Source organism: Rhipicephalus microplus, chromosome 5, assembly GCF_043290135.1.
Source record: "Rhipicephalus microplus isolate Deutch F79 chromosome 5, USDA_Rmic, whole genome shotgun sequence".
In the NCBI taxonomy this organism is placed as follows: Eukaryota; Metazoa; Arthropoda; class Arachnida; order Ixodida; family Ixodidae; genus Rhipicephalus; species Rhipicephalus microplus.
In genome coordinates this window covers 7184352-7208866 of record NC_134704.1, presented here as the reverse complement: position 1 = coordinate 7208866, position 24515 = coordinate 7184352, and the positions used below count along the sequence as shown (strand labels likewise).

The following is a 24515-nucleotide window of genomic DNA, read 5'->3' as shown; positions in this document are numbered from 1 at the left end:
AAGCATGACTGAGTAGCTTGGTGACACTCGCTTTCAGAGCATAATGAGGATTCAAATCTCAGCATCAGAAAAAAATTCTTGTTTAATTTTATTATGCCGAAGACATTATCGGTCTGACCAGCCGCTCGTGGCTCTGAAAGCAGCACAGTAGCTCGGCTGCATAGTCCTACGGGAGTGTCCGCTTTTTACGGGAGTATGTTTCTCTTGGAATATACCTTGTGCACAAAACAAGGAGAAATGCTCCCATGTTTTTGCTTGTCCGACTTTATATTTCCCCGTTTTTAGTATGCATGGGATCGTTAATACTCACTTCACATGCGCATTCGCAACTCGCATCTTTATCTTTTATTGTTATTTTGATTGTACTCGAATACACAAAATGCAGCTCTCATGATTGTGTCGCTTCTTCTCCGTATGCACGCATGCAGTGAAATCTCATTCGAACAAAGGAGACGGTTTCGTAGCAAGCTTTTTGTTTTGTTTTTATTGGTGAATCAGGCCGCTACTTTCGCAGAAAGCATATAATCACTCTTCGGACAAGCCGAGACAACGCGACATGTATCACATAAAACAACGCACTCCAGTGCTTCCTTATTTATCACTAGCCTCGCGGCTCACATAAATTCTTTGCACAATTCAGTCTTCATTGCACTTTGATATACTTTTCTTTTTTGTACATATATATGAAGAAGCAGGCAGAAGTGAAGAAAAAGTCAGGTGGCTCATGACGAATGCGTTGAAGAAAGACACGCACAAAAATAGACATTTCACGCAAACGCAATGGAACAGAAGAGCGCAATAAAAGCTTTTACATCTTGCAGCCCTAAGCTGCTCTTGTAGTTCAATCAACGCCATCATTTTTTATTTCCGTGACGGTAATAACGTAAAGAACGAAAAAATTTCCAGCACGTCATCTCGATCCGGGCACGCAATGCTCTGCGCGACCGTCACACACCCTGGAAGGTTTACAAGCGCGCCTTCTTTTTTTTTTTTTTTTTTGTCCCCTCAGTGCATAACAAGCGGCTTGTATCCCCGCGACAGGCGCACCACCGCAGCGGCGTACGGCGAGACGCGCTCGGTCTACCTGATCCCCTGGAAGCTATAGCGTGCAACAACGCTGTAAAAATTCACTCGAGGGTCAGACGTAGCTCGGTTCAGTTTTCCATCGTGTGCCAACTCGCCCGAATGCTTGCTTTCATGGGCTGCTAGCCCGACTGCCAAGAGGTTAGCTTCATTGCGTGATTCCTGTTTGCAGTGCCTCAGTACTGGGAGAGAGATCAAAATGGAAGGGTCAGTTTATAATAAATACGGAATACCTTGACTATATGAATCATTCGATGGACGACATGAAAAGGACACCTTACTATATGTGGATCAAGTGTGCTTCAAATCACAGGAACCATATTTTTTTACTAACGAAGCCACACATCGGCCTATATGTACAAGTGGCATTTTCATTTTTGTCTGTTCGTCGTATATAGCGGCGAAAATCAAAGAACGCTCGCATTGCTATTGCGCTGCGACTCAATTTTCGAAAGTAGAGCGACGCATTACGTCTGACCAAAAGTTGACTTTCTATACTCGGGGACAACTTTTTACGAAGGGAAGGCTACGGAACCAAAGTGGGCGTGTGGCATCGCTGAGGAATATGGTCCCAAATATGAGTTTTTATTTTCCGCGCGACAGCCATAAAAATAGCTTTATTTTCTATACGAAGGATGTTTATGAAGAGACGATGAACGAACCAAGGAGATATTAATATTCGTTTTGCTTCATGAAGTATCATTTCGCGTTTTTCCACGCCTGAAAACGTCGCATGTTTTAGGGACCCCCCAGCCAAATGGCGTCTTCGACTTTAGGTGAGTGCTCATCGCCCTCTAGCTGTTCCGGCGACCCGCCGAAGAAGCTTGTGTCTAATTACACTCACAAATAGATGTGTAAGCAGACGCAGCAAATTCTATGCAGTGCTATTATTCGAACACGACCGGCATTCGAAAAGTGAGGCGAGCCGAACTTTTTCGCACATGCGCAGTAGCTCCGCTTTGTGCAGCCTTCACCCGCAAGGGGGCAACACCATCGCCGCGCGATTTCGAAGGTCCGTTCGTACGCGCATCCAGCTGTACGTGCTCCGGCGTGCCGGAGGTTATTCCACAGGTCACTAGACATCCTAGTTGCCGTACGGATCCTGGACACAGCGCGGGCAACGAGCGAACGCGCGGACTGCCAAAATGGCGACCCCGACGCTAGCGATCCTTGTGGATGACGTCTAGAGCATACACCCTATAGCTTTCCCTTCATTGCCTCAGAAAGTTGTCCCCAAGTATAACAAACAAAATTCCTCGAACGTGACTCCATCACCGTCTCTGACGCATTGCTGTGGCGGGACCCGCCGAGCGTCGATCACGTCTCGGACTCTTCGGGCTGGGGCCTCGGTATGAACGGCGGCAGCGGGCCCAGAAAGGGCGCGTGTGGCTTGACCGTTGGCCGTGGCCTGTCCTGCGGCAGCTCGGTCTTGGTGTGTATCACGTGGTATCCCGTCTCGTCGGCCACGTACTCGATGACGCGCAGGTACCCGTTGGCGTCCGTGAAGCCGTACCGACCGCGCACGGTGCCGTCCGAGGTGCGCTCCTCCTGGCGGAAGTGCTGCTGGCCGCCCGCCTGGGAAAGCCCCGCCTGGTCCCGCCGCAGGGCTGGCTCGCATGCCGCCACCGAGATCAGCACGAGCAGCTGCAGCAAAAGACACTCGTTGATCACGAGAGTGCACGCAAAACTATACGCCAACTTCATCTCACGGGAGTTTGCAATCATAGTAAATTCGAAACCGCGCTTGCATTGATTCGTAGGGTTAATCCTCCTTCGTCGCGGATGAGAGCACCAGGGTACGGCCTTCCCGGGAAATCGTTCGAGTGGCCTTCCAGTATAGTGGATGCTCTGTAAATCTAGAGCGTGCGTGAGCGGTGACCTTTTCTGTGCCGTCCAGCATGAAAGCAAGACGAGGATGGGTGCGTACAAATCGCGCTCAGTTTCCCTCTTACGAAGTTATTTCGGATGAAGCGAGACGAAGAATCTTGCTGCTCGTATTTTGTGCTCCGAAGGCGAATTCTGCAGCAGGCACTCGGGGAAAGAAAGATTGAAGAGAACTCAGCTCGCGATAAGCCGAAGCTGAAAACATGGCAAAGTAGATGGATGAACGAGTGCTGCGTGCATCTTCGTTCGTCTATTTTGTTGCGCTATTTTTGCCTTTTACAGTGTGTTGCCACACACTACCGTAAAATATGTCTCGTCGTAAATATAGGCGACATCCTCAAGAATTAACTGCTTGTAGCAAACGATGAGCGCGCTTTGTCGCTTACCCTGTTCGAAACTCGGACGCGTTCGTCCTATGTGCGCTTCGTCTTTGGCGCTGCATTAATTATGCAAGTATTCAAAGTAGTCCAGCTTTCCATTCAAATGCACAGAAAAGTGTCCACTCACACACGCTATAGTTAAAATTTAGGGTGGCTGTATACATACCTAAGGACACATCATAAACCAACCATAACGATAACCCATCTCCACGCACTCCTGTCTCGGGGCCTCGAGAAGGATGGCGCGTTTGCACAGCGTTCATACGTGAGTGCAGATTACGTTTGTGTGTTCACACCGGTCTCCTATAAAGCACAGCGCGAACAAGACAAGACAGTAGGAAGAGACACACAATGATGGAGTTTAAATAATGGAAGGCATTAATGTGAATTGATAATAAACTACACACATTGATATCAATGGAAGTAAATCTGCTATGGCGGATAAAAATGCCTGTCTTCTTCGCACTGCCAGAAACAGGACCAAGTAAATAAAGGCAGGCACCGAGAGGGGTTGACTAATAATAAGCCATGGATATCAATGGCTGTCTTAAAATGTAGCATAATTTTTCCAAATAAGGTTTATGAAGAAATGCCTGTGCATAAAGAGCAGTACAGACTAGCATTTAAAAAAACATTCAACGATGATTACGATTCTGCCTAATTGAAATTTTGAGCACAGCCAGCTTTGAAGTTGTCCGTCGCATTAAACGATAACTTTTGTGAACTACGCCATCTTTCTTCAGACACGCATCTGTATACGTCGATGACGATGAGAGAGAATAACTGTTCTACCACGCTGTATATACGACTTATAACGCGATTCTTCGCCCGACATTGCGCATGCCTCTTTGCCAATCAGTGTGATAAGTACCAGTGTCGCTCTGTGGTGCAATACTCGACTTCTACGCAGAGGGTTCAAGTATACCATTCGACCATGGGTACTTTTTTTATTTTCATGTGTATTGCTTATACGCCACGGACGGCGACGTCGCTCAGCGCAGTGAAGGGTGCGCCTATATGAAACAGCTCGTTTTTTTTTATTTTCTTAAGTCTGGATGCTTATAAGGAGCTCGCTTCTCTCGGCAGACCAGCAGCTTTGTCCGGGCAGTTGCACCGTCGCCATTTAAATGCTAGTGAGCTTGCTTTTATTCAATACAACACACCAATCAATGCGAGCACGTTTGTTCTTTTTTAACGGTTTATTATTGGGCATATTGGATATTCAAACAACCTTCATCCGATTTGCAGCAGGCGATTAACAGCGCGGCGACTAGACTGAGTCAGTCCCGTTCAGTGTTGTACAGAACCAGTTCCTTTTTTGGAGGAACACCACCGTTCCATTCAGCATCGGCGGACGCGTTACACAAACGACGGAATGGCAGGCTTTAATTTTCCGAACGTCATGCGGAGGACCGTGCAGCAGGCGCCCGAAGAAGCGACGCTGTGTTCATTTTTGTACAGCACATCTGCTATATGCTCGAGGTTTGTCGTGATTGTGAGCACGCTCTCACAACACGTGCACTCATGTACGTCTCTGTCGCGCGATGCAATAACTTCAATGGGTGAGCGAGTGAGTAAAGAGAGAGTTGATACGTGGAAAGAGAAATTATATGATTAGAAGGGCAGCATTTATTTATCATAGCCTTTGAAGGAATTAAATAGCGTTTGTTCATTCTCCTTGTATCGTGGCCCAACAAGAAACACATGTATCACCATTAAAAATAGTCTAGCGAAAGTAACGGCGTTATTGAATCATACACTACAACGGCGGTGAGGATGTAAGCACCTAATCAATGCAAAACGCCATTCTGGCTGAGTTTCCCTTTGCTCATCTTAGCATAATGACCTAAGCCAGCTGTTCAAAAAATTATTAGCTGTGCAACAGGCGCACACTCTAGCAGAGCTTAGCATAGCAATGGGTTGGGCAAGGATGGTGAGGAGGGAAAGAGGGGAGAACGAATATATTAGAAGAACGAGTGAGAAGATGTATAAAGAAAGGGCAAGCTTAGAAAGGGAAAGAAATAAAATACAGAAAAACAGAGAGAAATACTTAGAAATATGTTGGCCGGCAAAAAACTTTATTAGGTTTCCTGGACATTATTTTCTACTCACCGTAAAATATTGAATCAGCGCTCATTAAACGCCTTAGTATTGTCTCTCCCGATGCGTGGTTCTGTGCACAAAGTTTGTATGTGTACATGCATGGGCGGAGATTGCTATTTGAATATCTAAAGTGCAGTATCTTGACCGCAGCTTCCAAGGCCGACTTGGAAAGTGCACCATGTGTGGGACTTTAAAATGGTAAGCACACAAACTGCCACTTGGACGCGGTTAATTGTGGTCGGTGAAAACTCAACTCGGAGCGTTTATTTGAATTACCCTCGTATATAGCCTCCTGCTATCGATGTCCCATTCGCATAACATATGCAGCTTGATATGAACTTACTTTATTTCGCTTCCAGATTGAGTGAAAATATATTTTTATATTGAAAAGTGTAATGTAGCGTCAATGTAACATGTTCCAATTTTTGAAATTTAACTGTAATGCGTAATCTTCGCTTTACAGGAACTTGTAACGGGAACTCGTTCCGAAATTAGGAAGGAACGAGGAACGTCTTCAACGCCGGTCACTTTTGACGCAAGATGGCATTGTAACAACTCAAATAATGCATGTGTTGTAGCGGAATAGCAGGGAGGCAGACTTTTTCTAGTGAGACGACGACAGAGAAAAAAAACACGTCCTTTCAGTTTGAACGCATCACGAAGACTGCTTTATTCGTTCGCTATGTACCGCTGTCGTAGAGAGGGGAAGAAAAAAAGGAAAAGCAAACAGAGAAGTACAAGTATTGTCAAAGAGTTTCCTCCGCACCCCGCACGTGCGACGGTCTTCAAGGACAGATGGACAAAACGCTTTCCGCGTGTTCGAGAAGGGTCATTGTGGCCCTCACCCCCCCTTTCCCTTCACGGCTGGGCTTGTAGGTAAAACAGATGTCAAGGACGCCCTTCGCTCCTTTCGCATTGCCCGTCACGCGAACCACCCGAAAACGAGTCCCTCCGAGTTGCCCCTCCTCCCCCTCTTCACCGCGGAGTCTTTCAATTAACGCTCCCCCGAAGCGGGGGCTGCTTCCCAGTATGCGACAAATACAACAACCTCCCCCGGATGAGCGAACTCTTGAGCTCATTGTCGGTCGACTTCTAGCGGATAAAGCAGCTGTATTGGTCGTTTCACCACCGTTCCCCCGCTTAGTTTCAAACTGCAGGCCCGCACCCTGCCGTCCCTGCCCTTGAACGTTTCCTTGATTCTGGCGATCTTCCACATGTGTCGTTTGAGATGATCTTCCTTTAAAAGAACTAAATCGTCTATCTTTAGGTCACTCGATGTCGTTGGCCGGGACAGATGCGCCGATCGAAGCTCCAATAAGTACTCTCTCCGCCACCGTCTCCAGAATCCTTCAGCCATGGCAGACCGGTACTTCCAGCGTCGTGAGATATGCGCGTCACCGCCCGGAATTTCGGCTGGCAGGTGGTGTGGAGGAAGGGTTGTCAGCTTTCTTCCGACGAGGAAGTGCGCCGGCGACAGTGGTTCTGGCTCTTGAGCATCATCGTAGGTGAAAGTCAATGGGCGTGAGTTTATTACGGCCTCGACTTCGTACAAGACAGTTGTGAGTTCTTCAAAGCTTAAACTGCTCCGACCTAACACCTTGCGCAACGCTACCTTCACCGATCGCACCAACCGTTCCCAGAATCCGCCCCACCAAGCTGCCCTTTCAACAATAAACTTCCACCTGATCTGGTTTCCGGCGAAGTATGACTGCATTTCCTCTGATTTTAGTAGCGTGAACATTGCATTCAGATCTTTTGCTGCTCTCTTGAAGGTTAGCGCGTTGTCCGAATAAATAGTCGAGCAGATTCCCCTGCGAGCCACGAAGCGCTTGAAAGCCAGGAGAAAGGCTGTAGTCGACATGTCGCTAACGAGCTCAAGATGGACGGCACGTGTCACAGCGCAGGTTAAAATTGCGATGTAACATTTTCGGGCACCGCGCGACTCTTGACAAATCAAAGGTCCTGCGAAATCGATGCCGACAGTGTCGAACGGATTTCCTTCTGTTACTCTGTCAGCTGGAAGTGGTGCCACTGGTTCCGTGGCTTGAGGGCAACTTTGTTTGCGACAGATGAGGCACTGCTTGATAACCTTTTTTACGGCCTGGCGCCCTCGGATGATCCAATACGACTCTCGCAATGACGCCAAGGTGTCGCGCACCCCTGAGTGTAGCATTCTCACGTGCTCTTTCCTTATGAGCAGTAGCGTGAAGGGATGAGTGCTAGGTAGAATGATGGGATGTTTAGTCTCTTCGTGGTTGTCGGTGAATTGCAAGCGTCCACCAACTCGCATGAGACCTTCCCCGTCAAGGTACGGACTGTGTGGCAGAACAGGAGAGCCTTTGTGCAGTGGTCTTTGGGCTTTCAAGTTGGAAATGTCGTCACTGAATGCTTCTCCTTGAGTTGTTGTCAACCAGTACCTCTCAGCATCGATCACCTCTTCAGCTCGTAGCGGACCACCTTTCCTTTCTTTCCCGCGGCGGCAATTGTTGACAAAGCGGCGGACCCACGCAGTTAAGCGCACGACTCTGCTGCATGAGCTGAACTCCTCTACTTTCAGCACTGCCTCGAACGGCGATGATATTACGGGCATCACCGTCACTTTTCGCTCTTCCAGGTGACATTCTACTGCCCCTGGGCTCTGCTCACCGGTCGTTGGCCAATGCGTCTTATCCTTGTGAAGCCAGTGTGGTCCTCTCCACCACAATTCGCTTTCTAACAAGGCTGATGGGAGGATACCGCGAGTGATTAGGTCAGCGGGGTTGTCTAGTCCTGGGCAGTGCCTCCAATCCTCGGGATCAGTCAGCGCCTGAACCTCTGATACTCGGTTTGCCACGAAGGGCTTCCATCTGGCAGCGTTTCCTTTAATCCAGTGCATAGCCACTGTGGAATCGGTCCAAAGGATGGCAGCAGCATTCTGGAGGTTCAAGGCCTTGGCAACGTAGTGGCACAGTCGAGCACCAATGAGGGCCCCCATCAGCTCTAGTCGGGGTAACGAGAGGCGCTTCAAAGGGGCAACTCTTGATTTGGCCATAATTAGGCTTATATTGATTATTCCTTGAGCAGACTTGCATGCAACGTATCCGACAGCACCGTAGGCCTTTGGGCTGGCATCGCAGAAAATGTGCAACACCTTCTCTGTCTTTTCATCTCGGAAATCCCTTGCGATGATCCTCGGAATGGACACCGCCTTGATGCATTGAAGCTCTTCACACCAGCACTTCCACTCCGCTTGCATCAATTCTGGCAAGGGGTCGTCCCAACCCGCTCCCAACTCCCACAACCTTTGGAACATTGTCTTTACGTACAGTGTTGTAGGAGCGATAAACCCAAAGGGGTCGAAAATTCTGGCTGAGACTTGCAATACGAATCTCTTGCTGTCGGCTCTTGTGGTGAGGAATTCAAGAAGTGAGGTCAGATTGTACTCGAAGTTATCTGTATGAGCATTCCAACCTACTCCCAATACCTTGGTGGCTGCAGGATGTTCGGCATTTGCATTCCTCTTCGCCACGTTCCCATCCTCTATGAAGTTGACTAAATCGTGGTCGTTAGACATCCACTTGTGGAGCCGCATTCCTGCTTGAGATAATATATCGCTTGATTCCTGGCATAGCACTTTACCCTGTTCGAGGGTGTCGACCCCTGTCACAAGGTCGTCAACATAGAGATGGCTGCGCAGGATGTTCGCAGTCTCAGCATACTGCTCTGGGAGTCCTTCAAGATGGTGTCGTAATGTTGCGGCTAATAGGAATGGGCTGGATGTAACACCGAACGGAACGCGCGTCATCCGGTAGGCCGCCACCGCTGGAAGTTCTTCACCTTTCTTCGGAGTGGCAGCATACCAGAGAAACCGCACAGCGTTCCGGTCACCCTCTGACAGAGATATTTGAAGGAATGCCTTTTCAATATCCGCGACGATGCCGATGTTGTAAGTGCGGAAGTTGATCAACAAATCAATGAGCTCTGGATTAAGTTTTGGACCACTTTCCAAAACATCATTCAGTGAGAGGCGATCTTTGGCACTTGATGATGCGTCGAACACCACCCTCACTTTTGTTGTCAGGCTTTCTTGTCGAACAACTGCTTGATGTGGCATGTAATACACCGGACCTTCCGAAGCGCTGCAATGCTTGTTGGCTGGCTCTGCATAGCCCTTTTCGATGTATTCTCGGATGCAGGCGTCATATTCCACGATCAAGGAATCTCCCTTCAAAAGGCGCGTCGTGTTGGCTCTAAGACGCTTCGCGGCGCACTCGTAGTTGTCGTCGAGCTCATCAACCATAGGCTTCCAGGGGAAAGACACTGTGTACCGCCCATGCTCAAATTTGACGGTTTCTTTGTAGTGCTGTTGGATTGCGTCTTGGTGGCGAGCTGGTTCGTGTTCCTTGATACCAATGTGTTCGAGCTCCCAGAATGACCTCAACTGCGCTGATATTTCTTTGTTAGTTTGTTCGCTCACTGCTACTCGCATTACGCCAGCAACAGAGGGACAGACTCCTGGTGACCTTTTTGCGCCTACCTGGCCCTGGACTGTCCACCCAAATGCAGTTTCTACTGCCATCAGCTTGGAGGTTAGGCGCTTAGTGGATCCCGTGACAATTTCCCAATAATGATCAGCGCCGATCAGAAGATCAATGTTTTCACTTCCGTCACCCTGCGCGACGTCCGCGACTGGCAAGCCAAATTTCGAAAGTTCCAGAAGAACTGACTTTAAAGGCGCAGCCATTATATCTGCGCAGATGCAGGGAACTTCGAGGGCCTCCACTCGCGCCCTTTTCCCGTCGTACTGGCTTTGCAGCCACAGCTCGACCAGACGCGCTTTAGTGCGGGTTATAGCGGACTTGTCGCCGAAGGCATAGATTTTAAGTTCCTCTTCCCCAAGCACGTTCAACTGCAGTCTTTCAGACAACTTGCGATGGATGAACGTCCTTTGACTGCCACCATCTAGGAGAAGCCTGACAAGCGTACTTTTGTGCGGTCCCACTGTCCAAGCTCGTGCTGTTTGCAGAAGAAACTGATGCCCCTCCATGCACATAAATTTCTCCTCTGAGCCTAGAGAAGACTTTAGCACTGTGGCTTGTCCTGTCGCTGGTGGAGAGGATGCATTCTGTTCACCACTGCCACGGTATTCTCTGAAATCAGGATCACACATAGCCGTGAGGTGTTTTCCGCTACAGTTGGCACACCTGAGCCATTTGGCCTTACGGCACTCTCTTGACGTGTGCCCCTTTACTGTGCAGCGGAAACATCTATTCTCACGCTTCAGCATTTCTCTTTTATCAGCTGCCGACATCTCTGCATCGCAGTCACCGCTTTCGTGGCACCCTGACGAACAAAACAGACACCCTTTTCTCTCCTTGGTCATGGTATGCAGTGCAGCGGCTGAAGACATTCTCGCCGCTTTAAAGGTGCTGTTACGGTTTTCGACAGACGATTCTACACACATGCCCCTTGGTGTTTCGGCCCGCTGTATAATCTCCCGTGCCTCTACCTCGACTCTCAAAAAATGCGCAAATGCCTCCAGTTCACTGCCTCCTGTAGTAGCGCCCTTTCGTCGACAGTATTCGAGATGAAGGTCCGCAGGCACCGCCTTCTTTACTACTGTCAGGAGCAGAGCTCCGTACGTGCTGACACCGACGCCAAGAGAAGTGAGGCTCCGTACACCTCTCTCTACTTCGTCAACGAGGCTCCGAAGTTGGCTGAGGTTCCGCGAGTCACGCACTGACTTGATATTGAGCAGTCTGGACATGTGATCCTCGATTATGGCTTCTTTACGACCGAACCTTTCCTTTAACAGCGAGAGAGCAACTTCGTAGTTTCCGTCGGACAAATCAAGACCCGCAACGGCAGCCGCTGCTTTTCCTGTTAAGTAACTGTTCAGGTACTTGAACTTGTCCACGTTTGACAGGTGGTGGTTAGCGTTTATTGTCGTGTCGAACTGACTCCAAAAGCCTTGCCACTGTCGAAGCTCGCCGTTGAACTTTGCTATCTCTAGTTTTGGCAGCTTTACTGTGGGGGTTACTTGCGGGATGTTACGGCTAGATTCTCTTTGATCTGAGGAACTTGAGGTGCGATCTAGCGAAGCGCTCACTGATGCGGCGTTAGTGCAGCTAAGCTCACGTAGCATGAGCTGTACTTTAGTCCTTGCTACGTTGATCTTTTCTTTGTAGTTCTCGGAGCATGCAATTTCCTCTTCTAATGCATCATCTTCTACGCCAATCTCAATTTCCCGATCTAGCTCTTTGAGTGAGTCTTCCTTAAGGGTGAGAAGGTTGATCTTTTCTTCAAGCTCACCGAGTGACGCGTCGTCCTCCATGGTAGCGATGTCATTGAGCAGCTTTGTTGTTGACGTTCGCACCACGGCCCTTTTGCGCTTCATCCTGTCGATGTCCATCTTTGGGTCCCTTATTCCCGGGTTTCGGCACCAAAAAATGTTGTAGCGGAATAGCAGGGAGGCAGACTTTTTCTAGTGAGACGACGACAGAGAAAAAAAACACGTCCTTTCAGTTTGAACGCATCACGAAGACTGCTTTATTCGTTCGCTATGTACCGCTGTCGTAGAGAGGGGAAGAAAAAAAGGAAAAGCAAACAGAGAAGTACAAGTATTGTCAAAGAGTTTCCTCCGCACCCCGCACGTGCGACGGTCTTCAAGGACAGATGGACAAAACGCTTTCCGCGTGTTCGAGAAGGGTCATTGTGGCCCTCACCCCCCCTTTCCCTTCACGGCTGGGCTTGTAGGTAAAACAGATGTCAAGGACGCCCTTCGCTCCTTTCGCATTGCCCGTCACGCGAACCACCCGAAAACGAGTCCCTCCGAGTTGCCCCTCCTCCCCCTCTTCACCGCGGAGTCTTTCAATTAACGCTCCCCCGAAGCGGGGGCTGCTTCCCAGTATGCGACAAATACAACAGCATGCAGCATCTTTTTCTACGGAATGCCATATAAAGTCCGTGAATTCAATTAGAGACTTGTTAAGGAGATAATAATGACCTATCTAAACAAAAACAATATTCGTATTTTCACGTTCTTGGTAAACGACATATATACGCTTCAGCACAATAACGGGGAGGGCGAAAGCACAAAAAATATTTAAAAAGAACGCTATGATATCAACGTCATTATTTACCGAGCTTTATTATCCTCATCTTAATTTGTGTGCTACAACGAATTTCAGAAATACATGTGTTTTGTGAACCTTTACCCTTCTTGTGATTCTTTTCCCTCAAGCGCTTCCGCGGTATAAGATTTTGATAGATTGCATTTCACTTGTTCTTTCATTTCCATAAACGTCATCACCAAGTCTACCGTTTTATTGCTAGGTGCGCTAAAATTTGAAAAATTACAAAATTGGCGGTCAGGTGTTCAGTGGTCATAATTCATGCACATTTTTCTTGTGCGACCGAAAATGTTGTTTCAAAGAACTAACTTTGAAATTTTGGGCGTAAAACTTGCGCCCAGCAGAGTAAATTTCATCAAAATCTGGAGTGGTGACCGGAACCTCGCATTCATTCTCTCCGAAGTATATGACGTACTAACCGCAAAAACTTATTTAATCGACCATCGGCGCATTTGCACTTGCTTCTCTATGGCGGAGTGACGGTGCGCGTTCCGAGATGCTGGCTTAGACATGGCGCGAACATCTGTTTAAAAAATCAGATTGTGAACAAAAGGCCATCGCCTTAATGACATTTTAGGCGCTGCCAATTTGGTGTAAGTATATATACGATGCCTCGGCAACACAGCGATAAACAATTAAACATTTGATGGGATGCAGTGGCGTAAAGCAGCTTAGAAGAGTTTACCAAGTGTACTGTATACAATGTCCACACAGCATATGCGTCTTCATTCTAGCATGCATTTGCCTAATGAAAATTATATCTGTTTCTCGGAGTAGCTAAGAGCAGCCCGGTGTGTTTCGAGGCATTCCCATGGAGTCAATGAGACGACACTGCAGTAGCCGGCTCTGTGGCGGCTTTTCGCGATTAGGCTGACTTTACTGTTGCGGTGACGAATTACTTCAAAAAAAAAAATGGCGAGATGGAAGCTTGAGATGAAAAAAATTCGTAAACATGTATGCCGATGTTTCGGCAAGTGAACTTTATTGAACAGGACGAGTCCGCTTCTCGCAACGTCGGCACTCTTGTATACGGATTTTTGTTCATGGCACATTCACAGGAGAATCCTACTTGAAGGGGAGGAAAGCCTTTTCAAACTTATGGATGCGATTAATAAGTTCCATCCTTCAATCAAGCGGTCGCACAATTACTAATCGCTTTCGATAAACTTTCTAGACGTCACTGTGTCGATATGCCAAGGAAAACTGCTTACTAAACTATACCGCAAACTTACTGATAAAAACCCGCTTCTACATTTCAAGAGCAGTCATACTGCAAAACCGCGACAGTCAGGCCCACCGCTTTAAACGACTGTGCTCCAACGGCGAATATTTTGTTGCTAATTGTGAACAGCTTAAAACTTCTCTCACAAAGCGAAAATATCTATCGGATTTAAGTGATGACGCTATAGATAGAGCTGATAAATTAGATAGAGCGGAAATTCTGAGCGGAAAATGTTTGGCCGAAAAACATAATTGCACCAATCTTATACTAACGCACTCAGCCTCGGCACTAAAGGTGCATTCCATATTAAAACGTCATTATAATATCCTTGCGCAAAGTGAACGTCTAAAGAGTATTTTCCCGAAACCACCTCTCGTGGTATACCGAACATCTAAGAATCTTCGCGATTTATTAACTTCATCAAAGTTAAATGAGCACAAAATAACTGACTGTGCACCTTGCAACAAAGCACGTTGCAAAGCGTGCGCACATATGCAAACGACACAGAAAGCCATTAGCGCGTTTTCACATTTCATCCTCAACATTCCAGGTTCGTTTAGTTGTGATAGTTCTAACGTTATATTTATGCTTGAATGTACCATCTGCAAAGAACAGTACATTGGACACACGGAAATTTCATTTTGAGTGTGCTTCAATAACCATAGATCGCATGCCAATAAGCTTTCTAGCCTACCATTATCAAAACACATTCGGCTACCGGGACATTCTTTTGAAATTATGTGGGCCACTATGCTTGACTCATGCTTTTGTTCGCATCACGATCTGGAGGCCCCCCGATTTTTACCAAATCTACAAGTTTAACACCGTCTGATTTGGTATTAACGAAAGCACAGACACACTCACGAGCGTTACCACTAAGCACAATCAGTCAAAATCTGGTCTTCCTTAGGATATATAGGCAGCTTCGTTTCTAATATCGTGCATGTTTCCTATACGTTTAATTTGATAATCGCCCATTACCTGCCATATCCATTGTACCAGACTACGTGCTGACGTACTGCATTGTATTATGATTGGTGTCTGTGCTATGTATTTCCGATCCTTCCGACTTCTTTTTGGACGTCTTGCTGTATTAACTTTAACGTCCTAAAAGTGCGGTTGAGGGGAAGCTAAAAATAAAAATAATAATTGATCTGAAGATAAGATCTTAGTGGTGTGTGCCGATTTACTGTTTGCGATCTTGAACTGTGTGTAGTATAATGCTAGCATGTGACTACGTTACTACAAAAAGTTAGGTGAAGTGTATATGTTACGTCATCTCCTCCCCTTTTTTTGCCTTAATGTGACGTGCAATCTAATATTACTGCCACATCACTACTGCGTAATCTCTTGTCAACTGTGTGTGTAATCTACCTTACTGTTTGTAATCTGACTTTACCGCCACGAGTAACCATTGTGCGCGCATGAATCTATGTTGCATCAGAGTGACCGTGTTTTTATTTGTCAAACTTGATATCGATAACCCCCGCGAACATATCTCGTGTAGGCGTGCTTACAAGGAACCTACCTCATTGATTTGATATGTGGGGTTTAACGTCCCAAAACCACCATATATGATTGAGAGACGCCGTAGTGGAGGGCTCCGGAAATTTCGACCACCAGGGGTTCTTTAACGTGCACCCAAGTCTGAGCACACGGGCCTACAACATTTCCGGCTCCATCGAAAATGCAGCCGCCGCAGCCGGGATTCGCTCCCGCGACCTGCGGGTCAGCAGCCGAGTACCTTAGCCACTAGACCGCCGTGGCGGGGCGCTGAGTAGAGTACATGCTCCGTGAGAACAGTGGAAGTGCTCATTTCGACAGTTTCAGCCAGAGTCGGGAATGAGGGTACATGTTCTTACGTTTATAATATTTTGCGCGAAAAATGAGACAGGAAGAACGGCAGAAAGATAGATAGCAAAGAACACGATAAAAAAATAAGAGGGAATATCATCATTAACACATTCTATTATTCTTTTTTTCCTAGATGCATTCGAGAATGGAATGCTCTTGACCGACTTATAGCCGAACAGCGTACAGTTGATGACTTTCTAGCAATGTTGCAAAATACACATAGCACTTAATCATAACGCTGATTACATAGTATGTATTGTATTTTCATTTCCTTGTGTACTTCCTTGAATTGACTTGCTTGCCAACATTTGTATTTGCACCAACTTTTACAGCTATGATTTATTATCCTTCTTTTCTTTTCTACGGGTGTAAAATATGTTTAATGCGCCCACTACCACTTTAACTCGTACATGCAGCCTCCTTAATTTGAACTTGTTGAGAAAGGCTGCTCGGTCCAAAATTGATTGTTACTATTGATGTGAATGTTTTCTGTTTTTCTTTTGTTCCCCTTCGCTCCCACTCCTGTAATAACCCTGCAAAGGGTTAACAGTATGTGAAAATAAATAAATAAATAAATAAATAAATTAATACGGGATCACCATTTTCAGTAATACCAAAAGAAGTGTATCTGAAGCATCGCCTGAGCTGGCCGCGCTTATCAAAATGCAGACTCTCAGCTGCTACCTGGGCAAGCTGCCCATTGTCGGTGAACTGAAGCTTCAAGCCCAGTTTTCAGGCAAAGCTGCTCCTGCCACCCTGATCGTTATAGGGTTTTCTAGTTCTAACCATTGCGCAAAGGATTTAATGCAAGCTTTGTCAGTATACTTTCGAGCGATTCCCCCGGAAGCATTCAAATGAATTCAGTGTCGCCACAGCCTCTGCACAGAGTTTCATGCACTTTTTGAATCTGGGCTTGGAAGAATTCAGGGGTTTCCGGCGAAATTCCACCTACGAGAAGACGCCCACCCTAAGTTCCACAAGGCACGGCCTATCCCGTACGCGCTCTTCGTGTGAAGTCAAAATATCGCCTATATCACATTCAGAGTAAGTGGCACCAATAGTGCTGGTACTGAAGAAAGATGGGTTCCTCCGCACCTGCAGTGATTTTAAAACCACAATTAATAATGCCTGCGTAACTGAACAGTATACCCACTACCTAACATCGAGGATATTTTCGCGTCACTTCGTGAGGGATCCCTTTTCGTTGGATCTGAAGAACGCGTATAACCAGCTCCCCTTGGATGAGGAAACGAAGAAGATAGCCGTCATAAACACGCGGTTATGCTATAACCGTCCTTCTTTTGGAGTTACTTATGGGCTCCCGCGATTTTTCAGCGGCGCTTGAGAATGTCCGGGCTGTCCTTCCAGCCGTACTTAGACGGTGTACTGCATAGCCGAGCGTCAATACGGTAACGACTCTGTCACACGGGATGTTTCGCACCGGCTGCAGGCAAGCTGAAGGAAGCAAAATGTCACTTCCATAAAGGCACAATCGCGGGGCACCGGATCGACAAAGACGGCTTGCGCCCGTTGGAAAAAAACCTCTCAGCAATACGCGATTCACCACGGTCTACAAACGCAAGCGAACTGCTCTCGTGCTTTTCTCGGCTGTCACCGGTTCCATGCCGGCGATCTCGGCCCCCTAGACGCTCATCAGCATGCTGACACATTTTCAGCTCGACCAACCAGTGCGGTTGAAATGCGATGTATCACCGTCGGGTTTAGGTTCCGTCATTTCGCGCCGCAGGGGCAACGTCGATAAGCCCATCGCTTTCCGTTCATGCACACTGACGCGCGCCGAAAAAAAAATTATTCGCAGCTTGAGAAGAAAGCTCTGGCGCTGGTGTTCGGAGTCTCGACGCTTTGAGACTACCTGTTGGGCCGCGAGTTTGTGCTGGTCACGGACCACCAACCAGTTGTGGGTCTGGTATACGAGAAGATCGACCGGTGCCTTTAATGGCATCGGCCCGCCCTGTTCCTCGGTGCCGCATCGATTACAAGGCCGGAAAGCAAAACGCCAAGGCAGACGCATTTAGCCGTTTGCAAGTGCCGACACCAGAGGTTGTTCACTCGGAAACCTTGCCAGATTACGTGCTGTCCACAGAGCATTCTGGCAGTTCATACGGGCCAGCGGGTGACCAGTGCGGACCTTAGTGTTGTCCAAAACTTCATACTTAATGGATGGCCTAAATGCCTCTCATCATGTCACAGTCATCTCCAACTTCATTTTCGAAGATGGCTGGAACTGTCGAGCGCATGAGGTCTGCTCTACTGGGGTCATCGAGTTATCATGCCCGGCATGGCGCCCATGCTGTCTGAGCTACACCGGTCGCACCAGGAAGCATCGTTGATGAAAAGACTGGCTCGGACGTTGTTTTCGTGGTCAGGGTTGGATTGTCTTGCTCGTTCACGCATGCCATGTGTACAAGCTCAAGCAATGCCACATCGTCAGGAGCCTATCAGTTGGCCAGAAAGAGGGATGAAGTGGCTTTATATTGATTACGCCGGGCCAATAGAGGGGCGCATGATGCCTAATAATTGTCGTCGACTCGCACATGAAGTGGATCGAGGCCCTCCCGGTCAGGTCAACAACCACTGAAGTCATAATCACACGGCTTCCCAAATTATTCGCGCATTTTCGCTTGCTGCAAACTGTAGTGTCTGATAACGGGCCCCTGTTTGCAAGTCAGCAGTTTGCCAATTCATCCATAGTAGGCAGCGCACAAAAGGAAACACACAAGAGAAGGAATCAGGACAAGCGCTGGTCTAACAACTGAAAGTTTTATTTGAAAGAAAGCATAAATATACATGTGTACACAGAAAATCAAGTGCTACGCAAGATTACTTCCGATCAATGAAACCAATCTCCTGTTCAGATAAAGAAATAGATGGCTGGCTAACGCAAATGCCAATACTCTTCGCCATGTGGTAAGCCTCAGCAATCTCACGTGTCCTTTGATTATGATGGCGGTCGATGATTGCGGTTTGCTCAAAAGAAGGAATACAACCGCAATCGCGGCAATGGCTGGCGAGGTGAGACAGAACCCCACCCTTTAAAGAATTTTCATGCTCCCGTAGCCTAATATTAATACATCTACCGGTCTGTCCTATGCAGACACTCCCGCACGAGCAAGGAATTTTATAGACTACCCCGGTCGAACATGCGGTATACTTCTTAACGTGCTTGATTGAACAAGTGTTATCAACCGCCCTCGTAATTCCCTTAACGCGTCTATGAATCTTGCCACATAAGCTACCCAATTTATTCCCACTTGAAAAAACAACGTCAACCCCATACTGCCCCCCAACTTTCTTTAATCTATGTGAAATGGAATGTACATAGGGAATCACTGCAAAACGCTTTTGCTCGCGTTGAGAGGTTGCTGGTTGGTTGGTGGGCTGCGCGTTACTATTTACTTTCTTTAGCAAACGCTCGGAAGCAGAAACGAGAAAGGCGGTGGGAAAACCCGCTGTCTTAAGCCGATCACACTGATTACGAAAGCTTTCCTCTGTGGCATGGAAACAAGATTTTGCGACAGCTGCGTGAAGGCATGAAGTGACTATACCATTTTTTACCAGTTTAGAATGAGCAGATTTAAAGTTTAGGAGGGGTTTAGCCGACCTGGGAGCGTATAACCAACAGACATGCGCATCCTGGAATCGCAATGTTAGGTCAAGGAACTGAAGCTCATTCTTTTCATTGGGAACTTCACACGTAAACTGAAGACCCTGCCCCCTTTCCCTAAATGCCTTGAGAATGTTCACCTTATCATGTAAGCTACTAACACTATCCAAAAAAACCAAGTAATCATCCACATACCTAAATATACGAGTCCCCCAACCCTCAAAATCTCTTTCTAGATCGCGATCAATTCTACTCAACAATATGTCACTTAGGACCGGGGCAACTCTGGAACCTATGCATACACCTGAGGCCTGAACAAACAAATCCCCTTGCCAAGAAACAAAAGTAGAATCAAGATAAAAACGAAGAAGTTCAAGGAAACTTTGAACAGAAATACCACATTTGTCAACAAACCGCGTTTCTTCATTTAGTTCAGTGATAGTTTCCTTAACACATAGTAACAGAAAATTATGCGGCAGTGAGTAGAACAGGTCCTGAACATCGACACTGAAGGCAGACTTTTTTTCCCAAAGGTTCTGATTACCCAAGAAATCAACAACCTGTAGTGAATTCCTAACCAAGAATGGATCCACTAAATTCAACGAGCTGAGGTGGGTTTGCAAGTAGCCCGAGACAACGTGTTGCCACGAGCCACGCTCCGACACAATTGCCCGAAAGGGTACATCGGGTTTATGCGTCTTGGCGGAGAAGAACACCTGCAACTCCAGGCTTTTTGAATTCTTCGCCAAGGACCTCAGTCGTTCAAGCTTTAGGTCTGACAATAATGCCAATGCCTTCTTCTTAACAGAAGCCGGCTTACAAGTGACTGGTTTGAAGTTTTTTTGCATTGCTTGAACAGCCTTATCCTGAAACATGCCCGCGGGCATCACGACAAAGGATCCTTCCTTATCTGACACCAAAAGCCGCAAATCACTTGCGGCAAAAGAGTTTACTAAGCGTCGCGACTGGCCATCTCGACTGAATCTCGTACTGCACTTGGAAACCACATCAATACACTGTTTCAGTTGTTAGACCAGCGCTTGTCCTGATTCCTTCTCTTGTGTGTTTCCTTTTGTGCGCTGCCTACTATGGATAAGTTCCAACTCGCCCGCCTTTCGGTGCTACAACAGTTTATTGCCAATTCATGACAGACAACAACATAACGCATCTGCACAGTGCCCCATACCACCCACAATCTAATGGCGTTGCGGAACGCGCAATTCGCACTATCAAGGACAGCCCGGTTGAAAATTCGATGATAAACGACCCCGAAGTTAAGCTAGCACGAGTATTGTTAGGCTACAGACACACGCCCCTACCGTACGAAAAGTCTCCGAAACTACTACTTAGTTATCAAGTTCGTCCACGCTTGGAAAATTGTGCGCCACCTTTATCTCGGAGTCAATCGCAGAATTCTAGATTCCAGCCTGGAGTCCGGTGTAAGTGTGCAACTTGGGACACTGGGACACGGGAGGAAGTGGTGGCAAGGCATCATCAAAGATACCGAAGGTTCGCGCCTCGTGACAGTTGGCACACCGAGTGGGCCGACTCGGCGTCCCTTGGACCAGATTCCTCCGCGGGTGTCTCTCGGAGCTTCAAAGGCAGACACTTTTGAATCAGTACCACCCTGCCGTGACAGCGCGGAGCAGCAAGCGTCACTATACGGGAGGAGTGGCTAAGCCCTCCAGCACGGGAGGACGCTGTTCCCGTTCCTTCTGCAACGCCACCGACATCTCTTCCACCTGTGGCGGCTTCCCAAACTCCTCCAGTCTTACGAACCCGACCACGAAGACCCGTGCGAAGACCCAATCTTTAAAATTAAGAGATTAGTGATAAGAAGTGCAGTGCCAACACGTGTTAAACATCATCCACTCTACTATCTTGAGTTACGTCGTAGGCGTCATAGTATATATATATATATATATATATATATATATATATATATATATATATATATATATATATATATATATATATATTGTCTGCAAAATAGTTGTTCTGCGTTGGTTCCCGGCCTGGCTCAGTGACTCTGGTTTATCTACTAAAGGAACTCGGGTACGACAGTATTAAGTTATGGCTTCAGTGACTATTTCAGCTTTACTTTCAGCTGAGATGTCGGAACCAATCGACAACTTTCCAACTTTTTGTTAGGCATTAATTATTCATACATGAAGCTGCTGGTTTACCTTAGTTTATCGCCGTTTTCGCAGTGAAAGGAAAACTGTGCGCGTGTTTAGGCCGCAAGAACAACGCGTTTTAAAAAGCAAAAGTAAGGAACAAAATGTATGCGAAATGTAAGCTGTGACAACAAAATTATGGCATGGCAATTGTTGTCATCCGCACGTACAAGTGGCGGAAACAGTTGTTTGAAAGAACACGCTCCAGATGCTCGTGTTGATGTATTGGACAACTGCGCAGTTTTGTGCCAAGTACCTTTCCTTGAGGACTAATGGGGCCACCTCAAATGATTCGTGCTTGCACTTGAGCATTTAAAGCTGCGCCGCGAATAAGAATCGGACTTTTCATTGATTTCAAATTTCCGAAGTTTATCGAACATTTCAATTAATAAAAGTACAAGTATTATAAATATTACGTGCGGGAGGAGGTTCCAAAACTCTCATGGATGTACAAGGGCAAATGGAATTTCATTTTCACTGAATAGGCTGCGATGAGACTGGATTCAATTTTAGCAATGATTGAAAGTTCAGAGGACGTTTTTTTTCCTCCGTGTCGCACTCGATTTTCTCACTTAGCGCCTGTTTCGAGGTAACGACTTACACGTCGAGGGCCATGCACGGCTCACCTGTACTGGCAATCCCATCATCACAGCGGAAGGTCCGAGCAGCGCACTGGTTCAGTGTGAAATGGGCTCCTCCTACGTCCACTCGCCTCTTATACGCCCTCCTCACCCGCCAAAGACCGCCCCCCCCCCCCCCCCTGGACATTTTTGTTTCTTCTTTTTTTCTTTCATCGAGTAGAGAAAAGCCACCCCCGCTTCAACGACGCCAGTGCACTACGCGAAAATGCGCAAACGCGCCGCCGTCCCCTCGCCGCCACCGCAATCAACGCTACACGCGAGGAGAACAAACCAGCCACGCAGGAGGAGCAGCCCTCGCCGACCAATTTCGCTTGTGAACTGCGTGCGGCCAGAAGAGAATGCTCAAAATAGGAAATTGCCCTGTCGGCCAACCTGAAGAATCTGCCGGACAAGAAAACGAGTCTGTTGCGCGCTCTTTCCGACACGCAACACTCGTGAATGCAAGCAGTGTTTTGGTTCAAAAAAGCGCGCACCATGCGGTACATACATTTCCCCCTCTTCGATCGACGCCTCCAGACGTCGTGATCTTGCGCGCACGATTTGTCGATTACGCTTTTCCTCTTGAATGGGCAGCACGTTTTATTCGCTTGACTGTTCTTCCCTCTCTGCTTTCCGAAAGCCTTACGAGTGAATGGACACTCGAGGGAATAGCTGTTTTTATTTATTTTACCTCGCTGGTGTGGCTTGCGGTTCTTCGAGAACCGAGGTGTGAATGTACCCCCGAAATTTTCAGTGGACTTTTTTCACATTGCGCGGTTTTTGAAATCTATAACAGAACGGGGACGACATTCTGGACACCGTCAAGTTCCGCCTTATCGCTACACTTCGTAATGATGGCACAGGCAGCCAATCAGGGAGGCCATGACAGTACCCTGGGCTAATCAGATTCCACAAGATCGCGAATTAGATACCACACCACAATTCGATAGTGTTGATAACAGCATTGTTATAACACCATAACAGTGGTGTGGATAACCATAACAGTGGTGATACAGACTGAAATCAATGTTCAACTGCATCATTCTTATACGCACTGCAGTAACATTTTGTTTGTATGTCTAAAATTCGGCGATTGGACATCGCGTTTAGCCCAACCAGTTGTAGATGCAGACTCTCTCGGCGGCGACTTACTTCACAGCTGTCACGTGGTATCAAAAAGCTCTTACGCGCCAGCGTACGACGGTGGAATGAAAAAAAAAAAAAGAACAGCGTATCCACGGAGTTAATGATGATGAGTGGGGCGAAGCTTCAGAGGGTTTTATCGGTAAATCGTGAATCGTGCGTCCTCTGGCCGCGTCTGTCTGTCTGTCTGTCTGTCTGTCTGTCTGTCTGTCTGTCTGTCTGTCTGTCTGTCTGTCTGTCTGTCTGTCTGTCTGTCTGTCTGTCTGTCTGTCTGTCTGTCTGTCCAATTTGTGAACACTCCAAGTACCGCTATCTCGCATCTTTTCATCATATATTCATCATCTAGAAGTATCGCCATCTAGCGGACATTCCAAGAACTAAACGAGAGGTGGCAACACCGCCGCACGCGCCCGATCCAGGCGGCAGTGGAGGTGGCTACCTACAACTACATACATCGAGGACGCACGACCCACGGCTTAAGGAGCTTCGTTCATAAAACAATATTCGACCGCACTCGAAGGCAAGCTATAACTCTGCGTTCGCGTTCGAATGTTTACTGTGGTCACATTGCTTTAAGACTGTGTAGCGGTAACTCTAGCGTCCTTCGGAAATAACCGGTCGAATTTGCCCTAATTTTGCCTACTCTACATTGTCAAAGAAATTCACCCATTACACAGGGTTATAGACCGTTGTGTGATCAAGCACGTTGTTTTCACATTATATATATATATATATATATATATATATATATATATATATATATATATATATATATATATATATATATATATATATATATATATGAAAAGCAGTGTATACTTATGGGCTTGTTTTTCCGTCTTTTGACACAATAATAATGAGATCTAACAAACAATAGGTCGCAGGAACCTGTGACCTTTGAATAACGCAGGTTTGGTTCCTGCCCACGGCAAGTTATCTTTTCACCCACCTTTCTATCTTAACATTACAATTTGGTTGGTCTAATAATTCCCCTTATAGTTTCCTTGGCATTATTGTCTGTTAAAGCTCATATATATATATATATATATATATATATATATATATATATATATATATATATATATATATATATATATATATATATATATATATATATATATATATATATATATATATATATATATATATATATGTGCTTGGACCTGAGTAGGGCCTGCTGTATTTGTGAATAGGAAGGGAAGGAATAAACTTTATTTCCGGCGTGTTAATGGGCTGGGCTCCCGCCTAGGTGTCGGCTAGAAGGAATAAATAACTAAACTAATAGAAAAAAAGTTTCCGGAAAAAACAACTG

General features: G+C 46.7%; 1 protein-coding gene across 1 annotated transcript; it reads right to left on the bottom strand.

Moving 5' to 3' along the window:
• Window positions 1-456: 456 nt before the first annotated feature.
• Window positions 457-23855, bottom strand: LOC119175064 (cuticle protein 6). The gene is made up of 2 exons (XM_037426271.2): window positions 22067-23855; window positions 457-2727 (listed from the first exon to the last, which is right to left on the bottom strand). The coding sequence occupies exons 1-2, from the start codon at window positions 22085-22087 to the stop codon at window positions 2401-2403; spliced, it is 348 nt and encodes a 115-aa protein (XP_037282168.2). The 5' UTR covers window positions 22088-23855; the 3' UTR covers window positions 457-2400.
• Between the last annotated feature and the right edge of the window lie 660 nt (window positions 23856-24515).